Here is a 25,681-nt window from a genome sequence, read left to right on the forward strand (position 1 = left end):
CCAACATGTTGTTGTCTGCTACACAGGCATTGATACTAAGTGAAGATGCAGCTGAATGATTTGGCATCTTGTTTTTTGGGTCAGTACTGCAGCTGCAAAAACTGCACGCTAATAACAGCTATAAATATTAATATAGCCTTGGAGAAACATTTCTTTGACTAGTGTAGCAATATTAACACTTAACACTAATAAATTGCCAAATGACATACACTCACCGACCACTTCTTTAGGTACCTGACCAACTGCTCATTAACGCAAATGTCGAATCAGCTGCAAATCAGTGCATTTAGGCATGTAGACATGGACAAGGCGAACTGCTGCAGTTCAAACCGAGCATCAGAATGGGAAAGAAAGGTGACTTAAGTTACTGAACGTGGGATGGTTGTTGGTACCAGAAGGGCTGGTCTGAGTATTTCAGAAACTACTGATCTACTGGGATTTTCTTGCACAACCATCTCTAGGGTTTACAGAGAATGGTCCAAAAAAGAAAATATCAAGTGAGTGGCAGTTCTGTGGGCGCAAATGCCTTGTAGATGCCAGAGGTCAGAGGAGAATGGCCAGACTGGTTCAAGCTGATGGAACGGCAACAGTAACTCAAATAGCCAGTCGTTACAACCGAGGCATGCAGAAGAGCAACTCTGAATGCACAACATGTCAAACCTTGAGGTGATTGGACTACAGCAGCAGAAGCCCACATCAGGTGCCACTCCTGTCAGCTAAGAAGAGGAAACTGAGGCTACAATTCACACAGGCTCACCAAAATTGAGATTGGAAAAATGTTGCCTGGTCTGATGAGTCTAGATTTCTGCTGTGACATTCGGATGGTAAGGTCCGAATTTTTGGCTTCAACAACATGAAACCATGGATCCATCCTACCTTGTATCAAGGGTTCAGGCTGGTGGTGGTGTTGCAATGGAAATTTTCCTGGCGAGCAGGAGCTCTAAACAAGAGACGTGATGAACCATGATTTGCCGTACGTTTCTGCCAGCTAATATAAAACTTCTAGTGAAAAAAATTCATTTCATATTAGTCCACAAGACTTATAAATAAATCGACAAGCACGAAAACGAAGTGTATCCTATATATAATTTTGTTTTAGTTAGTTTTCTAAATATGTAATATAATTAGTTATCGTTTTTTTCTTTTAATTACTGTTAATATTTATTTCAATTAACGGAAATGTTTTTTCAATATCAGTTTTCATTTTTTCGTTCGTTTTCGTTAACGATTATAACTTTGGCTACTTCCAGCAGGATAACGTGCCATGTCATAAAGCGTGAATCATCTCAAACTATATAAAAACGGGAAGTCATGTGATTGTTCCAAAAATTGGTTTTGTTACGTCACGCTGTTTCGATATGTTTCAAATTAGTGATGGGAATTTTAGCTCTTTTTAGGGAGCTGGATCTTTTGGCTCAGCTCTTCATAAAGAGTCGGCTCTTTTGGCTCCCAAATGGCTCCCAAATGGCTCTTATATTCCAGTGGTAAAGAACAATGTTACCTACATTTTACATGACTATATGTACAAAACATTAAAAAAAAGCTCAAAAATAGTGCTGCTGTGGCCAATTGTTTTCATGCTTGCCTTGTAATAACTAAGGTTAGGGTTAGGGTGTGTATATCAATAAATTATTTTTTATTTAAACATTTTATTAAAGCATCACTAGTGAACTCTGAAATATGGCCAATGGACGCCAAAAGGTAGGTGTTACAAAATACTAAATTAAATAATCATCCATTTCTGGGTAATAAACAAATACTCTGGAAAACAGCAGCATTCAACAATAGTGATTAAAATAACCACAATTTACAACAAATATGTAACTGATTTAACCTTTTCAACTATTTTTGGAAGGCAGATTGGCATTTAGAAAGACCAAGTGCCTCGGCTTGGAGGGGTTGATCCGGTTTCTTCTCTTTGTTATTATCTGTGCAATTTTGGAAAGGTTTCTTCAGAGGGTACTAATGTCGCTACAATACACAGTCGCCCTGCCATCACCTTGACCATGTACTAGCACTGTGCACACCCCATCCATCCCACCCCTCCTTGCTTGGTGGTATAACCCTTCGATGATTGGTTCCTCTGCTTGTTGTTGTTGTTCTCTGATTTGTTGAATGACAAGTCTAAGAAAAAATGGCTCGGTCTTAGAGGGGAACCAGGGGGGTGTTCCAAGAAGCGGGTTAAGCGAGAAAACCCGGGTAAGTTAACTCAGAGTTCACGGAAACTCAAGGTTTTCCGTTCCAGAAACCAAGCTTAGAGAGAACCGGAGTCAGTTACTATAGCAACTTTCGGATAATTTTTTTAATGAACGTTATCGTTATCAGCACAATCCATTACTTACATCAATAACTTTATTATTATAATAACATTTCAAATATTACACATCGCGGATCAGCCCTAAATTCTCTCCAGATTGTTATATATCGGTCTTCGTTTTTTGTTAGTGGAAGTTTTCTTTATATTGTAGGAGATGCGGAATCTGTCAGCAAAGCTACTGTATGTCGGTCTGTCCGAAAACTATGTCCGGCATTAAAATGACTAGTGCCCGGTTTTGTGGTGTTTCCTGGGCTTAAGCCAGTTATGGACATCAAAGAGGAATTCCACAGCATCATTGGTTTGTCTTTATTTCACACGGACAATAAAGAAATTAAGCAAAGGAGAAGCAATATATAATGAACTTCATTCCATTTACATTTTAAGGATTTCCTAGAGTGATTGGCTGTATTGATGGAACCTACATATGCTACCTATTCCAGCACCATTAGAACATGAAAATTCATCCAGCATTAATTTACAGGTACTAACCTTTATCATCCTTAATGAATAATGTACTTATCTTTAATGGTAACAAAAATAACGTAGCTATTGTAACTGACCGTTCTTCCCATCAAGATCATATGTGATGCTTCCCACCTCATCACAAATGTTGAAGCCAGATGGCCAGGATCCATGTATGATTCCACACTGTACAACAAATCTGAACAGAGTAGGCCTGCGGTAGTTTTGCTAGTTGTTCACATGCAGTGTAATAGTTAAATCATTGCAAACCCTAGTGTGATTATAGAACATGACGGCCTCCTTCATGGAGACAGAGGGTATCCCTGCCTGTCCTATAGGCCTACCTTATGACTCCCTATTCAGATCCTGCACCTGGACCACAGTCCCGCTACAATCAAGCCCACAGCAAAACCAGGGCAAGAATTTAAATGACCCTAGGAATCCTCGAGGCCAGGTTCCAGTGCCTGAAGGGGCTCAGAGTAACCCCTGATAGGGCGTGCCACATAATAATGGCATATGTGGTATTACACAACATTGCAACCATCCAGGAAGAGCAACAGCCTACCATCTCTGACATGCCCACAGACGAGGAACCTTACATGCATGTGGGTGACAACAGAGATGATGGAGTTGTCAGAGACAAAAAAAAAAAATCACTGCTTTTCACATTAAATCATGCACCACCACCCACCCCACCATCCACCCTGTAACCTTTTAATATACATTACAGTCAAATTCACTGTTATGTTTCATTATTTCATTTTTCCTGTATATAAATATATTTTATATTTTAAGAATAAGATATAGTTATGTACAGCCATACCACTTTGTACAATATTCTTATACTTCATTTTTATCTGATGCCATGTGTGTTTCACACCACTCAGATTAGACCTGGAATTAGTAAGTGTTCAATAAAAAAATATTTAAAAACTCAATACAGTATTATAAAGGTGGAGAAAATAATAATATAATCGCACCCTTCTGCTAAATATAAAAATATCATTTTCACTCACGCATTAACTCTGTTGGCAATTTTTTGACATGCTGACTGCCTTTCTCTAGCAGCTACCGCAGTATTACATTTACGTTTAATAATATCTAAATATTCTGCATACGCAGTCATTAATACTTCAAGCTACAGTGGTGTGAAATACGATGTTCGGCTGATTTTCGCGTTTAAGTCCATGATAAATCCTATTTATCTGCGTTCCATTAAGAATACGTGAACGCGCTTCTGTCTGGTTCAACCTCAGAGTTGAGCGACCCTGATTACTTTAACTCAGATCCGCCGTTTGGAACCGAAAACTCTGAGTATGTCAGATCGGGGTAAGACAACTCCGAGTTCAGGGTTAAGTTTAGAGTTTGTTAAACCCGCTTCTTGGAATACCCCCCTGGTTACCCACTAGATGTCAATGTGGCGTGTGATGATTCGAACGTTTCACAAGATCGAATCTTTTCCGAATCAATTGGTTCATTTGATTCCATCTCCCAAAAGCCCCACTTTTGCCATCACTACCTGTGTCATCACACACCCTTATTAGCCTGCCAGTGTCAGTCTGTTTGTCACTCGTTAATCCCTTGTTCATGTCATGCCTGCTTTTCCCCTCCTCTTTGTATGTATTCATGCGTGTGCTGTCTGTCACAGTAAACGTCTACATGCAGGCCCGTAGCCAGCATTGTGATGGGGGGGATCTTTTCCCCCCAAAAGTGGACTTTATTTGGCTCTCTACTCCAATGCCCCCTAAATACGCGAGCACACTTCAAACTTTTTAATTTACACATATTTTTTTCATTATAAGCAAGGTTGCCAACTTTTCAAAATCACTAGGACTGAGATTTGATTTGGGGGCGGGGGGGAAGTGGGTGGTGTGTGTGTCAAACGGTGACGGGGGGGTTATGTCTTATACGTTTCCTCGATCGATCGCCGGTGGTTGGCGCTAGAGCGAACTAGTAACTCATTGAATCATAGATGTAGATCGGAAATAAATAAACATGATTTTTTTTCAGCGTGAGAAATCGGATGTATGGCGTTTGAGCTTGTGAAAACGGTCAAACGCGTGTGTCTCACGCTCATTGCGTGAGAGTTGGCAACACTGTTATAGGTTTGTTGTGAGTCTGTTGTTGCTGTCCTTATTTGTTCGTCTGTATATTCACCGGAGATTAACAATTCATTCATTGAATAGCCTACCTATCTTGAGGGGCATGTGTGTACGGAGGGAGGGTGCGGGGGAGGGGGGGGGATCGAACGAACCATTCGATCCCCCCTGGCTACGGGCCTGAATGAATGACATGAATGTCACTCTCTCAGCGTTCCCTCCCTCGCGTACCTCACATTACGACCATTAAAACACTAACCACAATCAAGCAAATTGCAAAACTGAATCACACACCAGCCCAGAGATGTAGTAACACTATATTTACTTAAATAACTTTCTGAACAAATTGTTTTAAATAAAGTTATTTTATACAGGGTACTTTATACTCAAATCAAAGTACTTATACTTAAATCAAAGTTTGTGTTATACATAGAACAACCAGCAGTGAAAGGAGTTGACCACTGTGTACAGGGCCCAGAATTTGCTGTTACACCCCTGAGCACACCAATGTACAAAAACAATCCTACAACTACAAAACGGCAACAAACTAGTTTTCAACTTAAAAGTAGTCACCACGGGCAATAAATATTATACAACACAATAGTTGGCAAGGTGATTTGTAATTCATATAAGCATAGCAAATATACAACTACATACTTTAACATCCCAAGTGGGCGATTTTGAACAGCGACAGGGGCGGGTTTAAAATTGTGTCAAAACGTAAAACAAGCAAAACTAGATAATCCTATAAGAAAATGTAACTCGCGGGAAAGGAAAACGGTGCCAAATGAGAAGGGCAATCTCAACTTCAGGAACACTTGGTTCTTACCGCAAGGACACGATTATAAAACAAAGACTCTTTAGGTGATAATATGGGTGGCTCTTAAAAGAGCCGTTGGTTTTAAGTGGCACTGTCGCGCTTTACTTGGAGCTGGTGTACTTGGTGACAGCCTTTGTGCCCTCAGACACGGCGTGTTTGGCCAGTTCACCAGGAAGCAGCAGGCGCACAGCGGTCTGGATCTCCCTGGAGGTGATGGTAGAGCGCTTGTTGTAGTGGGCGAGACGAGAAGCCTCACCAGCGATGCGCTCGAAGATGTCGTTCACGAAAGAATTCATGATTCCCATCGCCTTGGAAGAAATACCGGTATCAGGGTGGACCTGCTTCAGGACTTTGTACACGTAGATAGCGTAGCTCTCCTTCCTGGTCTTTCTGCGCTTCTTGCCTCCTTTAGCCGCCGTCTTGGTCACGGCTTTCTTGGATCCCTTCTTAGGAGCAGACTTCGCAGGCTCAGGCATTGTAGTTGTAGAAAAACGAACAACAGAATGAAAAATGGCGCGAGAGCACATCATTTATTTTGACTCTGGTATGCTAATAAGAACACGGCTGCCCCTCTGTGGGGATGGCAAATTATTATTGGCCAGAAACAACCCCTCCTCTCGCACGGTCCTCCTATCGTTGCTCCGTCACTGTATCGCGACGGGGTAGCGTCTATTAATTCCGCCCCAGCCATAGAGTTCTTGGATTTTTCTTTTTAAAATTATGTTTTGTGATTAATCAATATTTGAGCATTGCAACATCCCATCAGCATGTTAAAAATATTAAAAGTCTTGGATTTTCCGCGTCCCTTATTGGAAAGAACGCACAGAACGCTAGGCTATGCTAGCTACGGCACTGTTTCTCATTCGATTTGTCATATCGCACTTTTCTACTCATTTAAGGAAGAGTGTTTTACTCTCGAACTGAATCATCCTGTATTAAACAGGAATCGAACTGAATCATCCTGAAATCAAACTGAAGTCCATATCAAAAGGGGAAAGTCACGTGACTGTTCCAAAACCGGGGTTCGTTACGTCACGCAGTTTCGATACGTTTCGAATCTTTTCGCACGTTTTAGTCCACACTTAAGTTCAAGCTGCTGGTCTGAGATCAGAATGTTTACTGATTACTTGTAATGTTTAATAAATAAAGGATTACGCAAGCATTTCTCTACCTTGCCATGTAAAATGAATAATGTCAGCTATATCAATCCACTAACTAACAGTGTACCATAGTGAAAAATACATCTTAATGACATAATTGAAACAACCCTGTTCTCTGCAAAATTGTTTTTATGACTATAAAATTATTTACCGACACAATATGCTATGGGGGAATATTTAATGTCATTAAAAAAAACATTACTTCTCTAAGTTTTGTGGAAAAGTTGTGGATTTAGGCTCTGGTTGCCCAGTAGATGTCACTGTAGCGTGTGATTCAAACGTTTCGCTAGATCGAATCATTTTCCGAATCAATTGGTTCATTTGATTCCATCTCTCAAAAGCCCCACTTTTGCAATCACTACAGTGAGGTATTTAAACTGAGTTTAATAGCCCTTTGTCAGTATTTCAGTCAACATTTGTAGGTACGAAGACACGGAACAACTCTTTTTTTAACAGATTATATGGGTGGCTCTTAAAAGAGCCGTTGTTTTTAGTCTTTAGTTCAGGATTTTAACCTCCGAAACCGTACAGAGTACGTCCCTGGCGTTTCAGAGCATAAACCACATCCATAGCGGTGACGGTCTTTCTCTTGGCATGCTCGGTGTAGGTAACCGCGTCTCTGATCACGTTCTCCAGGAACACTTTGAGAACACCACGGGTCTCCTCGTAAATCAGACCGGAGATACGCTTTACACCGCCACGACGAGCCAGACGGCGGATAGCAGGCTTAGTAATGCCCTGGATGTTATCACGGAGAACCTTGCGATGACGCTTAGCGCCTCCTTTTCCAAGACCTTTACCACCCTTTCCTCTTCCAGACATAGTTGAGCTTCTTTCCCCACTTAAAGAACAGTGAACCAATGAAGCACCAACGCCTAGCTCGCCGATATTATTCTGCTCTAAAGGACCTGCTTGAAGACACTAGAGCACTGGAGGAGGCGGAGCTAAATGCCAAGGTCATCCAAATGCCTCCACGTTTAGACGAACTGGAATAAAGGCTCCACACTAAGTCACAAAAAGTATGTACCTACTGTATATTAGAGATAGTTTAGGCAGGCATAAGGAACAACGAAGCAAAGTGATATGTGTGTTAGGAAATCATATAACAATTTATAGAGTGTGCAATATGTAAATGTAATCAGGGATGTATTTAAAATTTACATTACATTTATGGCATTTGGCAGACGCCCTTATCCAGAGCGACTTACATTTTTATCTCATTTTTTATACAAGTGAGCAACTGAGGGTTAAGGGCCTTAATTGCTCAGGGGCACCTCAGTCATGGCCTCAGGTCTGGGAATCGAACCCGGGACCCTTCGGTCACAAGACCAGTTCCCTAAAATAAAATAATGTAAATAAAATGATTTACATGTGGTTTCTGTGTTTTGTCCCATACTTCAGGATTACATGCGGGACTGCCCATTGCAAAACCCCATGATCTCATCCTCCAAGCAGCTGGAGATGATTGAGCGAGAGCAGCGGCAGTTGCAGGTGGGCCGTGTTCAGAAGGTGATGGAAATGAGTTTACTGCAAGAAGAAAGACAGGAGGCAAATCTTAAACGAGTTTGTGGCAAATCATTCCACCAGTCGACCAGGATCAACCACAACATCCGACTGGAGCCCCTGAGGAACGGTCAGAATGGCTCTTTCCACTCTGCTGCTGCATCCTCTGTGAGCCATTGCGCACCACTGGATAAGCCACAGAGAGTGTGCAGAATCCATGGTTCACAGGCTGCTGTCAGAGAGGAGCTGTCTCCCTTCAGGCCGGAGGACACGTGCACGTCCGTTGAGCTCCGGGCAATCTCTTCTATTCGGACACCCGTGCCCCCACCAGCGGTGGCCAAGCCCAGCAGGCACCCCAGACCGCTGACTCTGTACAAGCGGGCCAAGCCTGTGGAGAAGGCCTGTGACGTGCCATGTGAGTTCTTTTCCTGGAAATCATCAGCTGGAGTAGCAAAGCTCAACACAGGGGCCATGCTCAGCTACCCATGTATCTCAAATATAGATGTTTTCTGTAATGAATTATAATACTGTATATTTACAAGAAACCTGCAAGTAGAGCTTCAGAAACAGAACAGTTAATGAAAGTTAAATAACAGTGGCGTATTGTGAGGCTATAGGCAACCGGGCCGCTCCAAATGCAGCAGGATCCAGCCAGGAGCAGCAGCCAGAACCCCCCAGCAAACCAGCCAGCGGCAAGGCCGGCCTGAAGGCGGCTCGGTTCAGCCAGGGGTTGGCGACATCCTACAAGCCTGCTGCGAAAAGGGACACCGCTAGAGCTGCAGAAATTAGCCAGGGCAAAGGGGTGGTGGCAGAGACTCCTAGCCTGGTTAGGGAGCAGCCTCTGGCCAGACCTGAGCTGGCCCTCAGCCAGGCGTTTCAGCTCCTGGAGAACGAGGACTGGTAGGCTTTTACCAAGCTCCAGCCGACAATCTGCCTCACATCGAGCAAACAAAGTTTACACAAAGCTATTCCAGCCAGAACAGAGCTATAATGCCTGAGAATACAGAAATATCATGCTTTGGCAATATAAACATAAATAATTAGTGATGGGCACTCTCACAGGGAATACATAGCCTATAGCTTGTTATGTGTTGATTTTTATTGATGAAACTTGTTTAGCTTTACTGATGTGATAACACCAGATATGTACACCGTGTTCTAACACTGTGTTTTGGAACAAGGAGAAGAAGATCAATGGCCTCAAACTGGTGCGTTCGCTGGTGCAACTCCATGCCAAAATCCGTCTGGCCAATCTCTACAACGTGTGCCTAGCCATGCTCGAGGAGGTGAGGAACCTGCTTATGAACTAAATATTCTGTAATCAAAGCCAAGGCGCTTGAGAATGAGCTTCACCATTTGCTACCTCTACTGGACATGCTCCATTTTATGTATTTGGATGTTCTGACCTGTGGAAGAGTCAATTTTGAATGTTTTAGAGAGGAATTTCTTGTCATAAGATTGGTGTGGAGGCCTGGCCTGGAACTTGAGGCTTACTGTTGCCTGTCTCTCTGTCTTTCTTTTCTGTGTCCACTGTCTCAGGTGAAGAACATGTGCTCCAAGGTTTCATGTGCTGCCATGACCACTCTGGCACACATGTTCACCTACCTGCGGAGGGCCATGGACCCCGAGGCAGCAGAAGCCGGCCGCGTCCTGCTGCACAAGGCGTGTGAGAACAGCGTCTTCATCAGGGAGGATGTGGACCTGACACTCAGTGCCATGGTGCACAGCTGCTCAGCTAGGAGGGCCATACATGCCCTGCTGTCTGGGGGACTAAGGTAGGATCACCTCACCAACACAATCATGCAGTATTTCCACCAAAATAAACAGCATTGTCAAAAGAGGCTTTTAGTAGAAGACAGAAGTACATTTATAGTACAGCAGAGCACTGTTGTTATCAAGCAGTAGCATCAATGATGGGACAGTTTTGTGGGCAGTCTGGAGTGATTTGCAGTAACAATTTATTTGCAGGACAACACATTCATTAGTCTTTTTTGTAAGAATGAAGCAGAGTTCATGTGCTTGCAAACTCCAGATGTATTTCTCACTATGTGTTTCTCTTTAATCCTCCAGCCACAGAAACGCCACTGTTAGGAAGACTACAGCGTTTCATATGGAAAGCCTCGCTCAGCTGCAGGGGGCTTCTAAACTGCTCACGGGCAAGGACCTCACGGAGCGCTTCCTGTCCGCCATCAGCTGATTGGCTCTGGACGCTGCACAGGAAGTGAGGTAGACAGCTCCATTGCTCTCTATGGCCCTGGAGTCAGCACTGTGTACATCAACACGTAGAATTGATCTCTCAGCCATGAGAGTAATTTAAAAACATGTCCTCAGGTTCCATGTCCGTAATTGCATATATTTTTTGGCCACCGATAAGGACTTTATCAAGATGGTGGAAAAAATTGTGTCCCCAAAAGATCGATGGTCTGTTAAAGATATCATCATGAAGGGCAGGTAAAGAACAAGATAATCAATAACCGTACAGAGTCTAAGTCTTATCATTTTCATATACAGAAAATAATAGTACTTATAACATCTGTTGTCTTCTCTTTGAAATGTATAGATAAAAATGGACAATGTTTGAGAAAAAAGAAAGTCCTCATCTAATCTGTCACGGTACGGTGGGCCCCCTACCAGTCGCCTCCGTCTACAGCGGCAGTTGTCATTGTTGTGTTGTGTTCGTTCCTCAGGTGGGCGGAGCCCGCGATCCGTCTCACCTGAGGGTCGTTTGTTTGTCTATATATGTCTTGTCTTTACCAGTTGACTGCTGGTTATTATATCCTTCATTTGGATCAAGTCATGGGTTTTGGTTTGCACACTTTTTCTATTAAACCATACTTTTTTCCTGAGACGGCATGATCGCCGTCTTCACACAATCAGCTGTAAAGAAAAACACCACCACATCCTGCTGGTCAATTGACACGACCACCATCATAAGATCAGCTTTAGGATTTACAGCAATAAGCTACTTCTTGAATAAATTAAACAAGTTCTTCCAAACAGTTCTATTTCTCATTAATAGAAAAAAGCACCAGCTAAAGTTTCCTATATATCTTACTTCACTTGAATACGTCTTGCTACTTCAGCTGCGTAGCCAGGTGCGACTGGTACTGCAAGGGGTTCAATAGCTTGAGGCATGACAGACATTAGTGAGTTAGTGCATACATTATACAGACAAATCAGAAAACAAACTAGGACAACAACCAGTAAAACTATCCTGACAAATTAATTTTCATTTCTTTTCTTTCTCTTTTTGTGTTAATGGGCAAAACTTTCTTTGGTTTTTTGCATAATGAACTTCAGCTTAAAATAATGCAGAACATATTGCTAAGAAGAGAAAAAGCTTACAGCACCTGGTATTCCCAGGTGGTCTCCCATCATACCAGGCCCAATCCTGCTTAGCGTTCTCAGGGTTGTGTGGCTGTATGCAGTAGAGCAGGGGTTCTCAACCTTTTCTACCTTACGGCCCACCTGTTTACAACTAGAAAGTGTCAAGGCCCCCAGGAAAAAAAATTTATTTTGTGTAAAACTGTTTTTAGCTTTTATTAATAAGTACTGACACTGAAAACTTGAGATTTGGGTTATCACAAAAACGAGCAGTAAAGATGCATTGCTAACATCCGTTGACTCGTCTAGCTGCACAACATAACGTGGACTTTCTTTAATTCTGTATATCAGCCCCCATGTCAACAATCCATCTAATTATACTATCATTTGAAAGCGGTACCTTTGGTAGTTTTTTATTTGCCGTGGCCATCTCGAAGGCACATATCCACAGCAGCCGGCAGCACCAATTCCTCAGCGATCGTAAAAGCTTTTTTACTCCGTGCAACATGTCTGGCTACGAGGTAGCTAGGTTTCAGGGCACATTTGGACAGCAATGTGAAGAAAACAATTGTTTTCTTTTGGAGCTGCAGTTTGTTAACATCACCTCCTTACCCCTGCGCAAATCCATATTTGATGTAGTTTGGGTCGTACTTGCGGATTTTTTTACTTTTTCTGAAGAACAGGTTCACTTTTCTTGTGTCGTTTCATAAACTTCTCCATGTCGTTAGCTAGCTAGTTAACTGTCTGGAAAAAAGGGTGCAGTGGCCTTGAACCAATGACGTTTAATTGTAATTACTTCGGGGCTTTTTTCTTAGTGTAGTTTTATATTAATGATTATAATTTGAACATTATTAATCTATCAATCGTTCTAAATTTAAAAATTTTTAAGGTGTACTTTTATGATTTAAAGTGCTCACTACAGACTAGTATAGCTCTCTCAGAGGATGACCCTGCGGACCCCTAGAAGGTGCTTTGCGGCCCCCTGGTGGTCTGCGGCCCACCGGTTGAGAAACCCTGCAGTAGAGCACATGTAAAATGGAGCTTTTATACACTACAGGCTTAAACAGGAACGTTGTCTATGTTGTTAGAAAAGGATAAAATAATGTGTTGCGTTTGCTGTTTTTCTTTCATTGGCTTTAATCTCCTATTAGTCTCTGCAAGGTGGAATGTAGTTATTTAGCTCTGTAGACGCATAACTAGCACACAACACAGTTTATACCAAGCAGAACGGTCTGTTAACACTTTCATGGTAAAATCATATGAAGTTTGTTTTAAGGGATAATTATTCAATGTTTCCCAATGTTTGAATTTCATCAGTATTTTGTTTCGTTGTTTGAATTTAATATTTTTTTTAAACATAATTTGAGGTTTTTATATAATTTGAGGTAATTATCATCTTTAAAAAACTATTAAAAACTGAATTATATTCATGCTGGTTTACAGTTGATCTCAAACCATTTTTCATTTTAATGTTTTTAAATATCAGATAAATTAGCTGTTTGGTGGCATATGCTGTTTGTCAATAGCAAGGTTTTAACTGGTTTTGTCATGTTTTAAATTGGTGTTAAAAAAGTTGGTGATTTTAATAGTAAGATCAGCTGAGTTTAGAGCATTACTGAATTTTTCAGAGCTATGTGAAAACCTGTACATGCTGTGGACGATACTGAACTTACTGGCTCCATGTGGAGTGTCTTTGGGTAGATTGGAGTGTTTGAGATATTCATTAATTTGGCCATGGTCTGATAATGGATTTCACTGAACCCTAGTTTGTTTAACCCTAGTTTTGTTTACCCTGCACTGATGCACTGACCATCCATGTCAGTGAGTGCACTGAGATGTATGTGGTTGGCAAGCTTCCTCTGTACCACATCAAAATTCCTCCATGGAAAGTCTCAACCATGGTGGACAGCCCTTTGTTTGAGTAAGGGTGCAGTAATCTCACAGCAGCCTGACTGCCAGTGGGTGTGTGGGTCTGCATGACACCAGGGTTCTGTTAAAATGGGGGTGTCTACATCTTCGGTGCTCTTTAGAACGTCAGGAACGCTTCAGCTAAAAGGTTGAGGAGCGTCCTCAATGTCCCAAAAGCAATCATCAATCTGCAATGAGTTAATTTATACCACACCTTCAAAATTACACATTTACAGTGACACAGAACCATGGATTGGTACAGAACTTTTTTCTCACATGCAATACCATTGTACTAAACATTACATCAATCATCATGACATGAATCATAAAATTCAGATATCTAGTTTTGTCAAGTTTAACTTATTTCTATATAAATATAAATAAAAGCCCAAATGTTTTGCTTAAAAACCAAACAAGCAACAGTTGACCGTGATGACGATCAATATGCTTGATGATGCTTGGCCTTTAGAACAGAATCAGTTCTTCTAGGTTCACTTGCACAAAATCATGTAGTTTGTAGGATTATAGTCAGATGTATGATTATCAAATTATACTAAATGTATACCCAGAAAAAACTGACATTGGCTAACTGGCTCACGTAATTAAAGGTCTAATATAACAGGTTTGCGATAACTCATTAGCAAATATCGCCATCTACTGGCCGGCAACATTTTGACCCAGTAACTGAACAGGAAAAGTACGGAACTTCACCATATAAACATGTATATCTATGATGTGAAGTTAGGTGCTTTGCAACAGTTGCAGTTCTAGGTGAATTTGAATCATTGCTTTTTTAATGCAAATTTGAATTTTAACACTGGAAAATAACAATTAAATACATAAAAAAGGCACTCATAATCTAAAATGCATTTTTTCTTAAATTGTTCTATGTTTTATTTATCACAAGAGTGAAGGGCCTACTGCTTGCATGAAGGCTGCCATTTTTTATGCTTATGTGTAATTGTGTCTGTGTATCACAGCAAGGGAACCAGACCATTCGTTGCTTGAAAAAAACAACAATAGCTCAGCGCTAATATCTTCTTTAGAGTTCAAAAGTACATGTCTTTATTGAGCAGCACAGGTCACAAGACAACAGCAACTCAACTCAATGATGCTTTAAACCACATTTTTAAATGGATCCAGCAGCTGCCAATGTCAATGTTCTCCTTGATCAAGATAGTTAAGAACAAAATGTACTGTTTTAATATTAAACAAATTTCATGAATAATTCAAACTCGAACCACCAAAGTGGCAGAAATCTCTTTGTACTGCTTTATTTTTATCATGTGGTAGCTGTAGTGTTCCAGACATGTTCCTGAGTCCTGAACCACTTCAGTAGATACACAGTTTGACTGGAGATCTCATTGGTTACTTGTATCCACAAGCCAGTTTGGCAAAACCCAAAACAAAGCTTGCCACCCATAAACTGGTTTTATGCATTAGTGAAAGGTTTGCACAGCTCTTTCTTCAAATTGGTCAGCCCTGACATGTTGTAGCTCACAGCACAGCACCAAACAACCATGGAAGGTGGGACGGCTTGTATCCACATGGCTGCTGGGGCTCCGGCCTCTGTCAGTCCCCTGGGGGCCCAGATGTGTGTTCTGTCTCTTCTGCACCACCCTCATCCCTCTCTCCCCCCTGCCTCCCGCTAGGGGCTCCTCCATCTTTACCCCCAGCACTCCGCTCACAGGCATCTCTCCCTCACCACTGCCGTCGTCATCCTAACTTAGAATTAGAGTTACGGTTTCTCATTAGGTTTAGTGTGATCTTGGAGCCTTGATCCCCACTTCCTCGTCTAAGATTCTAAGCCGAGGGAGTCACTCTGACAAGCTCCCTCGTATGACCGTGAGCGCTTGCTCCTGTGTTTTACACACAATAACACGAGGCCTATTTCCACTAATGCACGCACCAGTGTCAAATTCCAAACGCCTCCATGGCTTTGCTCAGGCTCTCCTTCAAAGCGCACACTATGACTTGCTAGACGTACTCCTTCATTTCTCTCAATTTCACCCCACACATCGCACGAAATACAGCATGCCCTCAGTGGATGGCAGTTGCAGAATGCCTTTTTGTGGCATTTGTGCAAAACGACCTGGGACTGCATGGGCTTTCTTAGCACGCAAATAAACGAGAAAGCCTTTTCTTGCTATACGCGTTGTTTGATGCCTTGCAAATAGTTTTTGAGTACATATTTAAGCCGAGATTTGTAATGAGAAAACACAAGTGCTAGCTGCTCAAGGAAGCACAGGCACGGAGTGCGGGGCGAGTTGAGTCTACACCGTCCTCATGTGTCTTTTAAGGCCACTGCCCCTCGCGAAGAGGGAAGGTTCAACGTCACAGAGCAGCTCGTTCAGTGTCGCGTGTTTATTTCTCTTACATAATTGAAAGATGGCAGAAGTGGCTCCAGCCCCGACCGCAGCGGCGCCGGCTAAAGCACCCAAGAAGAAAGCAGCCGCTAGACCCAAGAAAGCGGGACCCAGCGTCGGTGAGCTCATCGTTAAAGCTGTTTCGGCTTCCAAAGAACGGAGCGGTGTGTCTCTCGCCGCTCTGAAAAAATCTTTGGCTGCTGGCGGTTACGACGTGGAGAAGAACAACTCTCGCGTCAAGCTCGCCATCAAGAGCCTGGTGACGAAAGGGACTTTGGTGCAGACCAAAGGAACCGGTGCGTCTGGCTCATTTAAGATCAACAAGCAAGCGGAAACTAAGAAGCCCGCCAAGAAAGCCGCACCTAAGGTGAAAAAGTCGCCCGCTAAGAAAGCTGCCGCGGCTAAAAAGCCCAAGAAGGTCGCGGCAAAGAAGCCCGCCGCCGCTGCAAAGAAGTCGCCCAAGAAGGTGAAGAAGCCCGCTGCCGCCAAAGCTACCAAGAGTCCCAAGAAAGCGAAGAAGCTGGCCGCTCCAAAAAAAGCAGCCAAGAGCCCCAAGAAGGTAAAGACTGTCAAGCCCAAGTCCACCAAGCCAAAGGCAGTAAAGGCGAAAAAAGCAGCCCCCAAGAAGTAAACGTGCATATTTTCATGTCTTGGTCTCCCCAAAAGGCTCTTTTAAGAGCCACCAAACTTTTCTAAATGGCGCTTTTTTTGCACTCGTGTGAATACATGTGAATTTTAAAGTGCATATTCATCCGTTGCTGTACATCTTGTTATACACACAGAAATATACACAAGATTCTATTTTAGTTTGCCATTCTCTCCTGTCCTTGTCATACATATACGTAGCTTGAGTGCATTTCGAATCATTTCTTCTAAATTGAAGTACATACATAAAGAAACTAAATTATTACGATAGGGAGTGATGGAGAGAAAAGCGCGTAAAACATTTTACATCTCATATAGACATGTACACGATAATATTCTATTACATGATATGCATACTTTAATTTGCCAATATCTCCTGTCCTTGTCATACATATTCTAAAGCTTAGAAGATTTCGAAAAATATATTATTCAATATTGAAATGCATATATGAAGGCGAATTTATTGGAACTGGAAATTATGTGCAAGAGGGAGTGTTGTAGGGGAAGGGAATGGAGGCTGGCTTTGGATATCGGCTGCTTCGCCATTGGATATTCGTCATGCTTTCTTTAACCAATAGGAGAGTAGCTGATTTTTCTATATTTTAAGCGCGCTGAGCGCGTTCTCTTTATTTCAGCTTTGTTCATATAGCACTGTTGTTAAAATTATGACTGGCAGAGGGAAAACCGGTGGGAAGACAAGGGCCAAGGCCAAGACTCGCTCGTCCCGCGCTGGACTGCAGTTTCCAGTGGGCCGTGTACACAGGCTTCTGCGCAAAGGCAACTATGCCGAGCGTGTCGGTGCTGGTGCTCCGGTCTACTTGGCTGCCGTGCTGGAGTATCTGACTGCTGAGATTCTCGAGTTGGCTGGTAACGCCGCCCGTGACAACAAGAAGACTCGTATCATTCCTCGTCATCTTCAACTCGCCGTGCGTAACGACGAGGAGTTGAACAAATTGTTGGGAGGAGTGACCATCGCTCAGGGTGGCGTACTGCCCAACATTCAGGCTGTTTTGCTGCCTAAGAAAACCGAGAAGACGGTCAAAGCCAAGTAAATTTCCCTTCTCTACCGTCAATCCAACGGCTCTTTTAAGAGCCACCCACATCAACTTATGAAGTGCAACTTTTCAAATCATGCCGATTTGTGTCTCTATCTTGACCATTGTATGACTATTAACCCTTATCTTATGTTAGACGGGGTAAACAGTTCTTGGTGTCTCGGGTCAACACGGACCCGAATTAAATTGGCCTGAAAATTCTTGTTTCTCACCTCATAGCTAACTTAGTATGTGTTTAAATCCATGTAACCACAGTTTTCAATTTCAGGGTTTCATTTTTTTGGCTCCATGTGTGCCGATCGTTGACCGGGCCGGGGGGGTGCGGGGCGGGGGTGGGGGGGGGGGGGGGTTTGCGTGTGTCAAACCCTAGCCTGTCATTCATCCACTACTTTTTACACAGACTTATCAAGTGCAAATTTGGAAATTAAACTATAGATTGAACCCTGTAAAACCATAACAATGCCCAGAACAATGCCCATAACAATGCCCAGAACAATGCCCAGAACAATGATCATAACAATGCCTAGAACAATTACCAGAACAATTACCATAACAATTACCATAACAATGACAAGAACAATGACCATAAAATTACCATAACAATGCCCAGAACAATTACCAGAACAATTACCAGAACAATTACCAGAACAATGCCCAGAACAGTGCCCAGAACAATGACCAGAACAATGCCCAGAATAATTACCAGAACAATGACCAGAACAATGACCATAACAATGCCCATAACAATTACCAGAACAATGCCCATAACAATGCCCAGAAAAATGACCAGAACAATGACCAGAACAATGACCAGAACAATGCCCAGAACAATTGTTTGTGTGTGTAAGCTATAAACATCGAAAAACAAAATTTTGTATGTGTGCACGTGTGTGTGTACGTATATATCAATATTCTGCAGAAAAGTTTGTGTTCCATATGGAGAGGGCTAGGGTAGGGTGTGTCTGTGTGTGTGTGGTAGATGTATGTGTGTGGGTATATGTATGTGGTGTGGTGGGTGTGGGTGTATGGGAGTGTGGATTGGTGTGTGTGTGTGTGTGTGTGTGGTAGGTACGTATGTGTGTGGGTATATGTATGTGGTGGGTGTGGGTGTATGTGTGTGGGAGTGTGGATTGGTGTGTGGGTGGGTGGCTGGTTGGGTGTGTGTGGGGGTTTGTGTGTGTGTGTATACGTATGTATCAATATTCTGTGGGAAAGTTTGTATTCCAGATGGAGAGGGCTTGGGTAGGGTGTGTGTGTGGTAGGTGTATGTGTGTGGGTATATGTGTGTGGTGTGGTGGGTGTGTGTATGTGTGTGGGAGTGTGGAATGTTGTGTGTGGGTGGGTGAGTGGGTGGATGGGTGTGTGTGGGTGGGTTGGTATTTGGGTGTGTGTGGGTGGGAGTGTGGATGGGTGTGTGTGTGTGGGAGTGTGCATGGGTGTGTGTTTGTGTGGGTGGGTGTTTGGGTGTGTGCGGTGAGTCACACCTTTTATGTGATGGGAGCAACAGCAAGTATTCTATGCCGGGTCAGTGGTGACCCGTAACACCATGAAGGGTACTTTTGAATTTGAGACATTTTAAAATTTTCTATAATTATAAAAATGCCTTTATTGTGTTAAAATAGCTGTTTCTGAAGATCTCATGAAATCCTATTCCAATACAAAAAAGCAAACAGTACTTTTTACACACCTGAACTTTGAAAACGGGTCAAAATTGACCCCAACACGATATAAGGGTTAAACACTTATTTCACGTCTAAGTATACGCACACAGCCACGATACTGTTTAATTGAAGTACTAAGTAATGGCTTTTGTTTCTGGTAAGTAGTCTGGTTCAAGGGTATCTTGCGTTCTGGCCTATCCTATCTAGGATGTCTTATGTGAAGAAGAGATGGAAAGCACTTTGTAAGTCGCTCGCTCTGAATAAGAGCTCAAGTGTCCTAAATGTAAATGTTATACGGTCAGCAGCTTCGAATGAAAGCGTGATGTTACATGTACACATAAATTAATTTGTGGGCTAACAGGGACTACAATCAGATGCGTGCGCTACTGGTTACTAAAGGCGACCAGAAAAAATCCAAGCAAAAGTATTGCCGTGAACCCGCATGAAAAGTAGGCGTATTGGCCTTTTTAACGTGCGCGTGCGAGATTATGGACCAATTGTCGTTAAGTGACGCACACTCGACTGCCCAATGGATGGCGTTCGTATTGAAGACGCCCAATGAACGCTGGTCATCGTTTAGGGCTTAAAAGGACGCCGTCTTCACTTCGCCTTATTCTCTTTCCTTGTCGTTGAAGGCTAAAGTTCTATCGTTATGGCAAGAACCAAGCAGACCGCCCGTAAATCCACCGGTGGCAAAGCCCCGAGGAAGCAACTCGCCACTAAGGCTGCCCGCAAGAGCGCCCCAGCCACCGGCGGCGTAAAGAAGCCTCATCGTTACAGGCCCGGTACTGTCGCGTTGAGGGAGATTCGTCGTTATCAAAAGTCTACAGAATTGCTGATCCGCAAGTTGCCTTTCCAGCGCCTGGTGAGAGAAATCGCTCAGGATTTCAAGACCGATCTCCGATTCCAGAGTTCCGCCGTCATGGCCTTGCAGGAGGCTAGCGAGGCATACCTGGTTGGCCTGTTCGAGGACACGAACTTGTGCGCCATCCACGCCAAGAGAGTCACCATCATGCCCAAGGACATCCAGCTGGCCCGCCGCATTCGTGGAGAACGTGCTTAAACTGACCGCTCAGATTAAGATACCCAAAGGCTCTTTTAAGAGCCACCTAATTGTTTCACTACAAAACTAGCAATTGCCTTGACATCACTTGGAACAGTCACGCGTCGTTATGACTTGCAGTTTTCAACTTCCATAATAATGTACAATGAATACCTTTTACCTTTAGTTTCAATTATATAGTTGAGGATTTACTATAAAGGTAAGGAGTGGGTACCTTTTTGCCTGTAGTTTTTATTTTTTATTTTTAGCTTAAAAGGTTTAACCTAGATTAGCCATCTAGGTTAGCTTAGCTCAAATTAACCAGAGTGTAGTTAAAATGCATTCAAGGCTCCATTTTAAATAGATACAAACCTTTTAGGTTTGTCAGTGTGAGTTCTTCAGATAAAATAAATGTTATGTGGTGTTCACTGAGAATTATTCTGGTTAAGGGCATTCTCACCGGTTATCTATTAATCTTGGTGGTGTTTCCTTCAAATGTCCATCAAGAATTGTTTTAACAACAGAGAAAGCCTACTAAATTAGATTACTGTACATAAGAAATTATGTTGGCCAAAATATTCGACTATTCCTTCAATTTTACGTTTTGAGTTCCATGTTTCCGTTCCAGTGTATGTATTTTTAAACCTAAAACTTCATGAACAATACAAATGAAAATGTCTGGAAGACAAGTGACTCTTGGTTGAGAAGATTTAGATTAAGCTTGGCTACCATCTTGTGGCAAAATTTTGTGAACTTTCACATTTTTTTATCTTTAGGGGCAACAGTTAAGAGCAACTTTGGCTTCTAATAAATTAAATGTAAGCTTTAATTCAATAGTCTATATTGGGTGGTAAAAAAAATCACACTTATAAATAAATATTTTGTATCAAATCATTTGTGCCACAATTATTGGCACCCCTGGTGTTAGTACTTTGTACAGCCTCCTTTTACCAACAAGACAGCACTTAATATTCTCCTATAACTCTTCACATGGCAGAATACAGAAAGAGGGATCTTTGACCATTCCTCTTTGCACAACCTTTCTAAATCGTTTTCTGTCTTCTCCTATGCACTCTTCTCTTCAGCTCACCTCACAGGTTTTCATTACTGAGTCAGGCAACGTTTTCAGATGATGTCAGATTATTTACTCCTTTACAACTTTTTATTGGGGTGCGGAATAAACTGAAGGGCATTTTCACTGCAATCATGAACAAATCCAACAAAGATCAAATAAAGTGCGACCAGAAATGCCGACATGCAGCGAGCTGAAAGCTGAGAATCCTGAATTATGTAAGTCTATTGAAATGAAGAGTTATCTATAGAAAGAACAACACAAATATATGTTTATAATTTATATAATGGCTAAAGTATACTTTTAAGTTAATATGCTTCTCCTATGTAGACTCTTTCTTAATCATCTGTACTAATGATAAAATTTTGGCCAATCATTTACATGTAGTATTTTATATACACTCTACAGCAGGGCTATTCAACTGGCGGCCCGCAGGCCAGAACCGACCCTTTAATGAATTTGTACCGACCCATCTCCCCATAAATAATAATAAATATTCGATAAACCGCCGAAAAAATAAATAACATTTTATTTGCAACATTTTACGACACTGTGTTGAAATTTATGTTCGAATTTACGTTCGCCACCCCATTCTCATGGTTTAGATTATATCATTAGCTTGATTATTGTCCCCAAGTTACTTAATAAGTACAAGAAAACTAAATTATTGTCAGTTTGAATTCACCGTTCAGATCATATCATTTACAAAGCGATGTGCACTGGATTGTTTTCTTACCTGGCATATGATTTTACAGAACTTTGAATAATTTATCATTCTAAACAGAGATTTTTTGGTCAATGATTTGACAGGAAACAGGCAAGGAGAAAGGGAAAGGGGCCGACTGTATGCTGATATCCCGCTCACTGCCTCTGTGTATGTATACACATGGCATTTACATATGAAATGTTCTGTCTCTATTACTGTTCTGCATAGGCCTGAACCCCCTCAGTGAAATGATCAATAAGAATGGCTAAAGATACCAGCTGCAGGGCAACAATCAGCAACCTCCTTTGCATGGATGACAGTAAGCTGTATGCCACAGCTGAATGACATTTCAACTCACTGATCCATCTCAATAAGGTGTACTGCTATATCACAATATAATTCCAACTGGGAAAGTGTGGATGAATGGTGACAAGTTAAGGGAAGGTAGCCAGAACCAAGGGGATAGAAAGTGATAGATTGGCAATTACAAATACCTTCTAATTCCACACTCAAATAGGAATCATGAGGAGGCCACAAGAAAGCAGCCATAGCAGAATAACAAACAGTGAGGCAAGTCCTGAAAATGGAAGCCAGCTGAATCGGAAGTACAAGAGCCAGACACCAACACTACCAGTCATGAAATATTCTGCTGGATTACAGTTTTTTGCAGATGCTAAGACCTGCAAATTTCTGAACGTATGCCTCTTTTTGTCCAAACTTAAACACAGCAGCCAATGCCACACACACAACAGAAAAAAACATCTCACACTTTTGGAAAAAGCAAACACATTGACCAAAGCTCTTGCAACTCTTGCCAAAACCATATTATTGCATCCAAACACACACTGATGTGACAAATGGAAAACATTACTACCATGTGTTTGAGTCTTCAGTTTGTAGTCTGCTATAAAGGTCTGTATGAGGTCTCATATACATGAATATTCACAAATATAGAGGTTATTTCTGCATATTCATTACATTTACACGATGAAGTAAAACATTTACAAGGGGAAGGTTTTTTTTTGGTTTTGCATGAACTCTACAGCAACATGCTGTATATATTGTAAACACATGGAACACAAAAATGACAAAAACTGGAAAAACAAAAAGACAAAATTGCCTCAAGCTTCCTTCATAACCTGCTGAATTAATTAGCATCAGTGGGGTTGGTAATCACCTCCATGCCAAAAAGAACTCAACAGCAGTGGAAAGTCGTTCAGTGAACCATTTTGTACCTGACCAGCCCGGAGCAAACTTTTCTGCTTCATCCCCCTAATGATGGACAATGAGTATGTTGTGCTCTGTGTTGAGGAAGGTTATGATGTGCACAGTGTTGTAGGGACCATCAGTGGCATGATGATGAACACCAGCATTCTGGCAAATGGCTGCACACATTGTGATGATGCTGCTATGCTGCCAGGGAATGACAATGGCACGGTGTCCTATGATGTTCATTACTGTATTGAACTACAGTATGAAATATGTATAATGGCACAGTGGCACAGGACACTGGACAATCAGTGAGTGGATTGCAGAGCATAATTGCGCAAAATTCATAGCGCAGTTGTGTCACAATGTCACTGGCCAAGAGTCACTGAATGGATGTTGCTGATGGTGACAGTGTAGCAGAACATATTAGGCTGGATCCTTTACCTCCAGAAAACCCAAGGCACGTTTGACCACATGGTCAACCAAAGTGACTTTGATCTCATCCGTTATGGTTGCTCATCCATATTGCTCTTCCTCATTCTCATCCTCTTCATCATCATCTCTATGCCGTATTGGACTCCATTGATGTGCAAACCAAGAGTTGCAACATGTGGCCTCTTTATGGGGATTAGGCTTTGATACCTAAAGATATTTAAAGATTTGATATCTAAGAATTATATAAACTTGTAACCAGTGAGAACTGGTTATGGATTTTGGTAGGTGAGTGTAGCAGTTGTGTGGCAGTGTTTTACAAATTAAACACATGGTTTTCAGTTTTGAATATTGTGTCTTAAGTTATGAACTGTGTTTAATGTTTTGCAAATGTGTGTTTAAGAATTTCTAAATGAGTGTAAGGTAGAGAATGTGCTTAAGATTTAATGCACCAGGGGGGTATTCCAAGAAGCGGGCTAAGCGAGAAAACCGTTTAAGTTAACTCAGAGTTCACGGAAACTCGAGGTTTTCCGTTCCAGAAACCGAGCTTAGAGAGAACCTGAGTCAGTTACTATAGCAACTTATGCTCTAAAGCTAACCTGCTCGCTAACAGGTTAACTTGGACCTGAACGTCATCATGACGTGTCCTTTCCTCGAAGATCATGTGGATATTGAAGCTCAGTTTATTCGCTGAGTTCTTCGTCGGGAACACCTTATAAAACCCCGAATAGACATAGGCCTACTATCATTTTCGGATTATTTTTTAATGACCGTTATCGTTTTTCAGCACAATCCATTACTTACATTAGTAACATTATTAAGCGTCACATTTAAAATATTACACATCGTGGATCAGCCCTAAATTCTCTCCAGATTGTTATACATCTTCGTTTTTTTGCTAGTGGACCTTTTCTTTTTAGAGGAGATGCGGAATCTGTCAGCAAAGCTACTGTATGTCGGTCTGTAAATTATTTCTGGCATTAAAATGACTAGTGCCCAGTTTTGTGGTGTTTCCTGAGAATAAGCCAGCTATGGACATCAAAGAGGAATTCCACAGCATTGTTGGTTTGTCTCTAATTCACACGGACAATAAAGAAATTAAGCAAAGGAGAAGCAATATATAACAAACTTCATTCCATTTACATTTTAAGGATTCCCTAGAGTGATTGGCTGCATTGATGGAACCTACATACATGGGCGTGGTAGTGGGGGGAAAAGTGGACCTGGCTACCCAGGGCCCGAGTAGGGAGAGGGGCCCATTTTGCTCATGTGCCTCATTTTCTGGCATTTATAGGGGCCCACTGACATTAAGAGTGTACAGGGCCCAGAATTAACTGCTACTCCCTTGCCTACATATGCTACCAATTACAGCACCATTAGAACATGAAGGCGATTACATAAACAAAAAACCCATCCATAGCATTAATGTACAGGTCATGGGTTAAAGCAAGAAATTTTCATTTGACTGAAAAATTTTTCCTGGCAAAAGACAATGCCAGCAATTACTGAAAATGTAGTGTAGTTGGGACACGGCCTCTTTTGCCTAATTCTACACAATAAACACATTTATAAAGTATATTTATCTAAACAGCCTGTGTAAGGAGAGAAGAGAGAATGAACACCTGAGCAATAAATGTACATAAATGTTTATATAATGGAGTTATCTGGGGGTCCTCTTCCAGAAAATTATTTAAAGATCAAGTCAAATTTAGTGAATCCTGGTGAGAGGTATGAAGCTCTCTTGTTTTTATCAGATTCACCATCGCAAAAACATAAGCCGTAAGATTACATGCTTTAAGTAGGTATGTTACAAAAAATTAACACCACTGGATAGAGCTTTTAAATACAAACAGAACAACACCATCCATGTTAAGCCTGGTTTAAGCCTTTATACTTGACG

At 41.8% G+C, this 25,681-nt stretch overlaps 4 protein-coding genes and 1 pseudogene across 4 annotated transcripts; 3 read left to right on the forward strand and 2 right to left on the reverse strand.

The window, feature by feature from the left end:
• Positions 1 to 5,270: 5,270 nt before the first annotated feature.
• LOC143484263 (histone H2B 1/2) lies at positions 5,271 to 6,174 on the reverse strand. The gene has a single exon (XM_076982899.1). It carries the CDS (start codon positions 6,172 to 6,174, stop codon positions 5,800 to 5,802), a length of 375 nt encoding a protein of 124 aa, XP_076839014.1. The 3' UTR covers positions 5,271 to 5,799.
• Positions 6,175 to 7,256: 1,082 nt separating this feature from the next.
• On the reverse strand, positions 7,257 to 7,700 carry LOC143484432 (histone H4). Its single transcript, XM_076983138.1, has one exon. It carries the CDS (start codon positions 7,678 to 7,680, stop codon positions 7,369 to 7,371), a length of 312 nt encoding a protein of 103 aa, XP_076839253.1. The 5' UTR covers positions 7,681 to 7,700; the 3' UTR covers positions 7,257 to 7,368.
• Positions 7,701 to 15,942: 8,242 nt separating this feature from the next.
• Positions 15,943 to 16,752, forward strand: LOC143484332 (histone H1 pseudogene; annotated as a pseudogene).
• Positions 16,753 to 17,040: 288 nt separating this feature from the next.
• Positions 17,041 to 17,767, forward strand: LOC143484314 (histone H2A-like). Its single transcript, XM_076982979.1, has one exon. It carries the CDS (start codon positions 17,270 to 17,272, stop codon positions 17,654 to 17,656), a length of 387 nt encoding a protein of 128 aa, XP_076839094.1. The 5' UTR covers positions 17,041 to 17,269; the 3' UTR covers positions 17,657 to 17,767.
• A 2,148-nt stretch (positions 17,768 to 19,915) lies between these two features.
• On the forward strand, positions 19,916 to 21,214 carry LOC143484260 (histone H3). Its single transcript, XM_076982896.1, has one exon. The coding sequence runs from the start codon at positions 19,973 to 19,975 to the stop codon at positions 20,381 to 20,383; it is 411 nt and encodes a 136-aa protein (XP_076839011.1). The 5' UTR covers positions 19,916 to 19,972; the 3' UTR covers positions 20,384 to 21,214.
• Positions 21,215 to 25,681: the final 4,467 nt, after the last annotated feature.

This window comes from Brachyhypopomus gauderio, chromosome 20, assembly GCF_052324685.1.
Source record: "Brachyhypopomus gauderio isolate BG-103 chromosome 20, BGAUD_0.2, whole genome shotgun sequence".
NCBI classification, from domain to species: domain Eukaryota; kingdom Metazoa; phylum Chordata; class Actinopteri; order Gymnotiformes; family Hypopomidae; genus Brachyhypopomus; species Brachyhypopomus gauderio.

Excerpts from the sequence above, each read along its gene's own strand:
- LOC143484263 (XM_076982899.1), bottom strand. The coding sequence starts at position 6,174 with ATGCCTGAGCCTGCGAAGTCTGCTCCTAAGAAGGGATCCAAGAAAGCC.
- LOC143484260 (XM_076982896.1), top strand. The coding sequence starts at position 19,973 with ATGGCAAGAACCAAGCAGACCGCCCGTAAATCCACCGGTGGCAAAGCC.
- LOC143484314 (XM_076982979.1), top strand. The coding sequence starts at position 17,270 with ATGACTGGCAGAGGGAAAACCGGTGGGAAGACAAGGGCCAAGGCCAAG.
- LOC143484432 (XM_076983138.1), bottom strand. The coding sequence starts at position 7,680 with ATGTCTGGAAGAGGAAAGGGTGGTAAAGGTCTTGGAAAAGGAGGCGCT.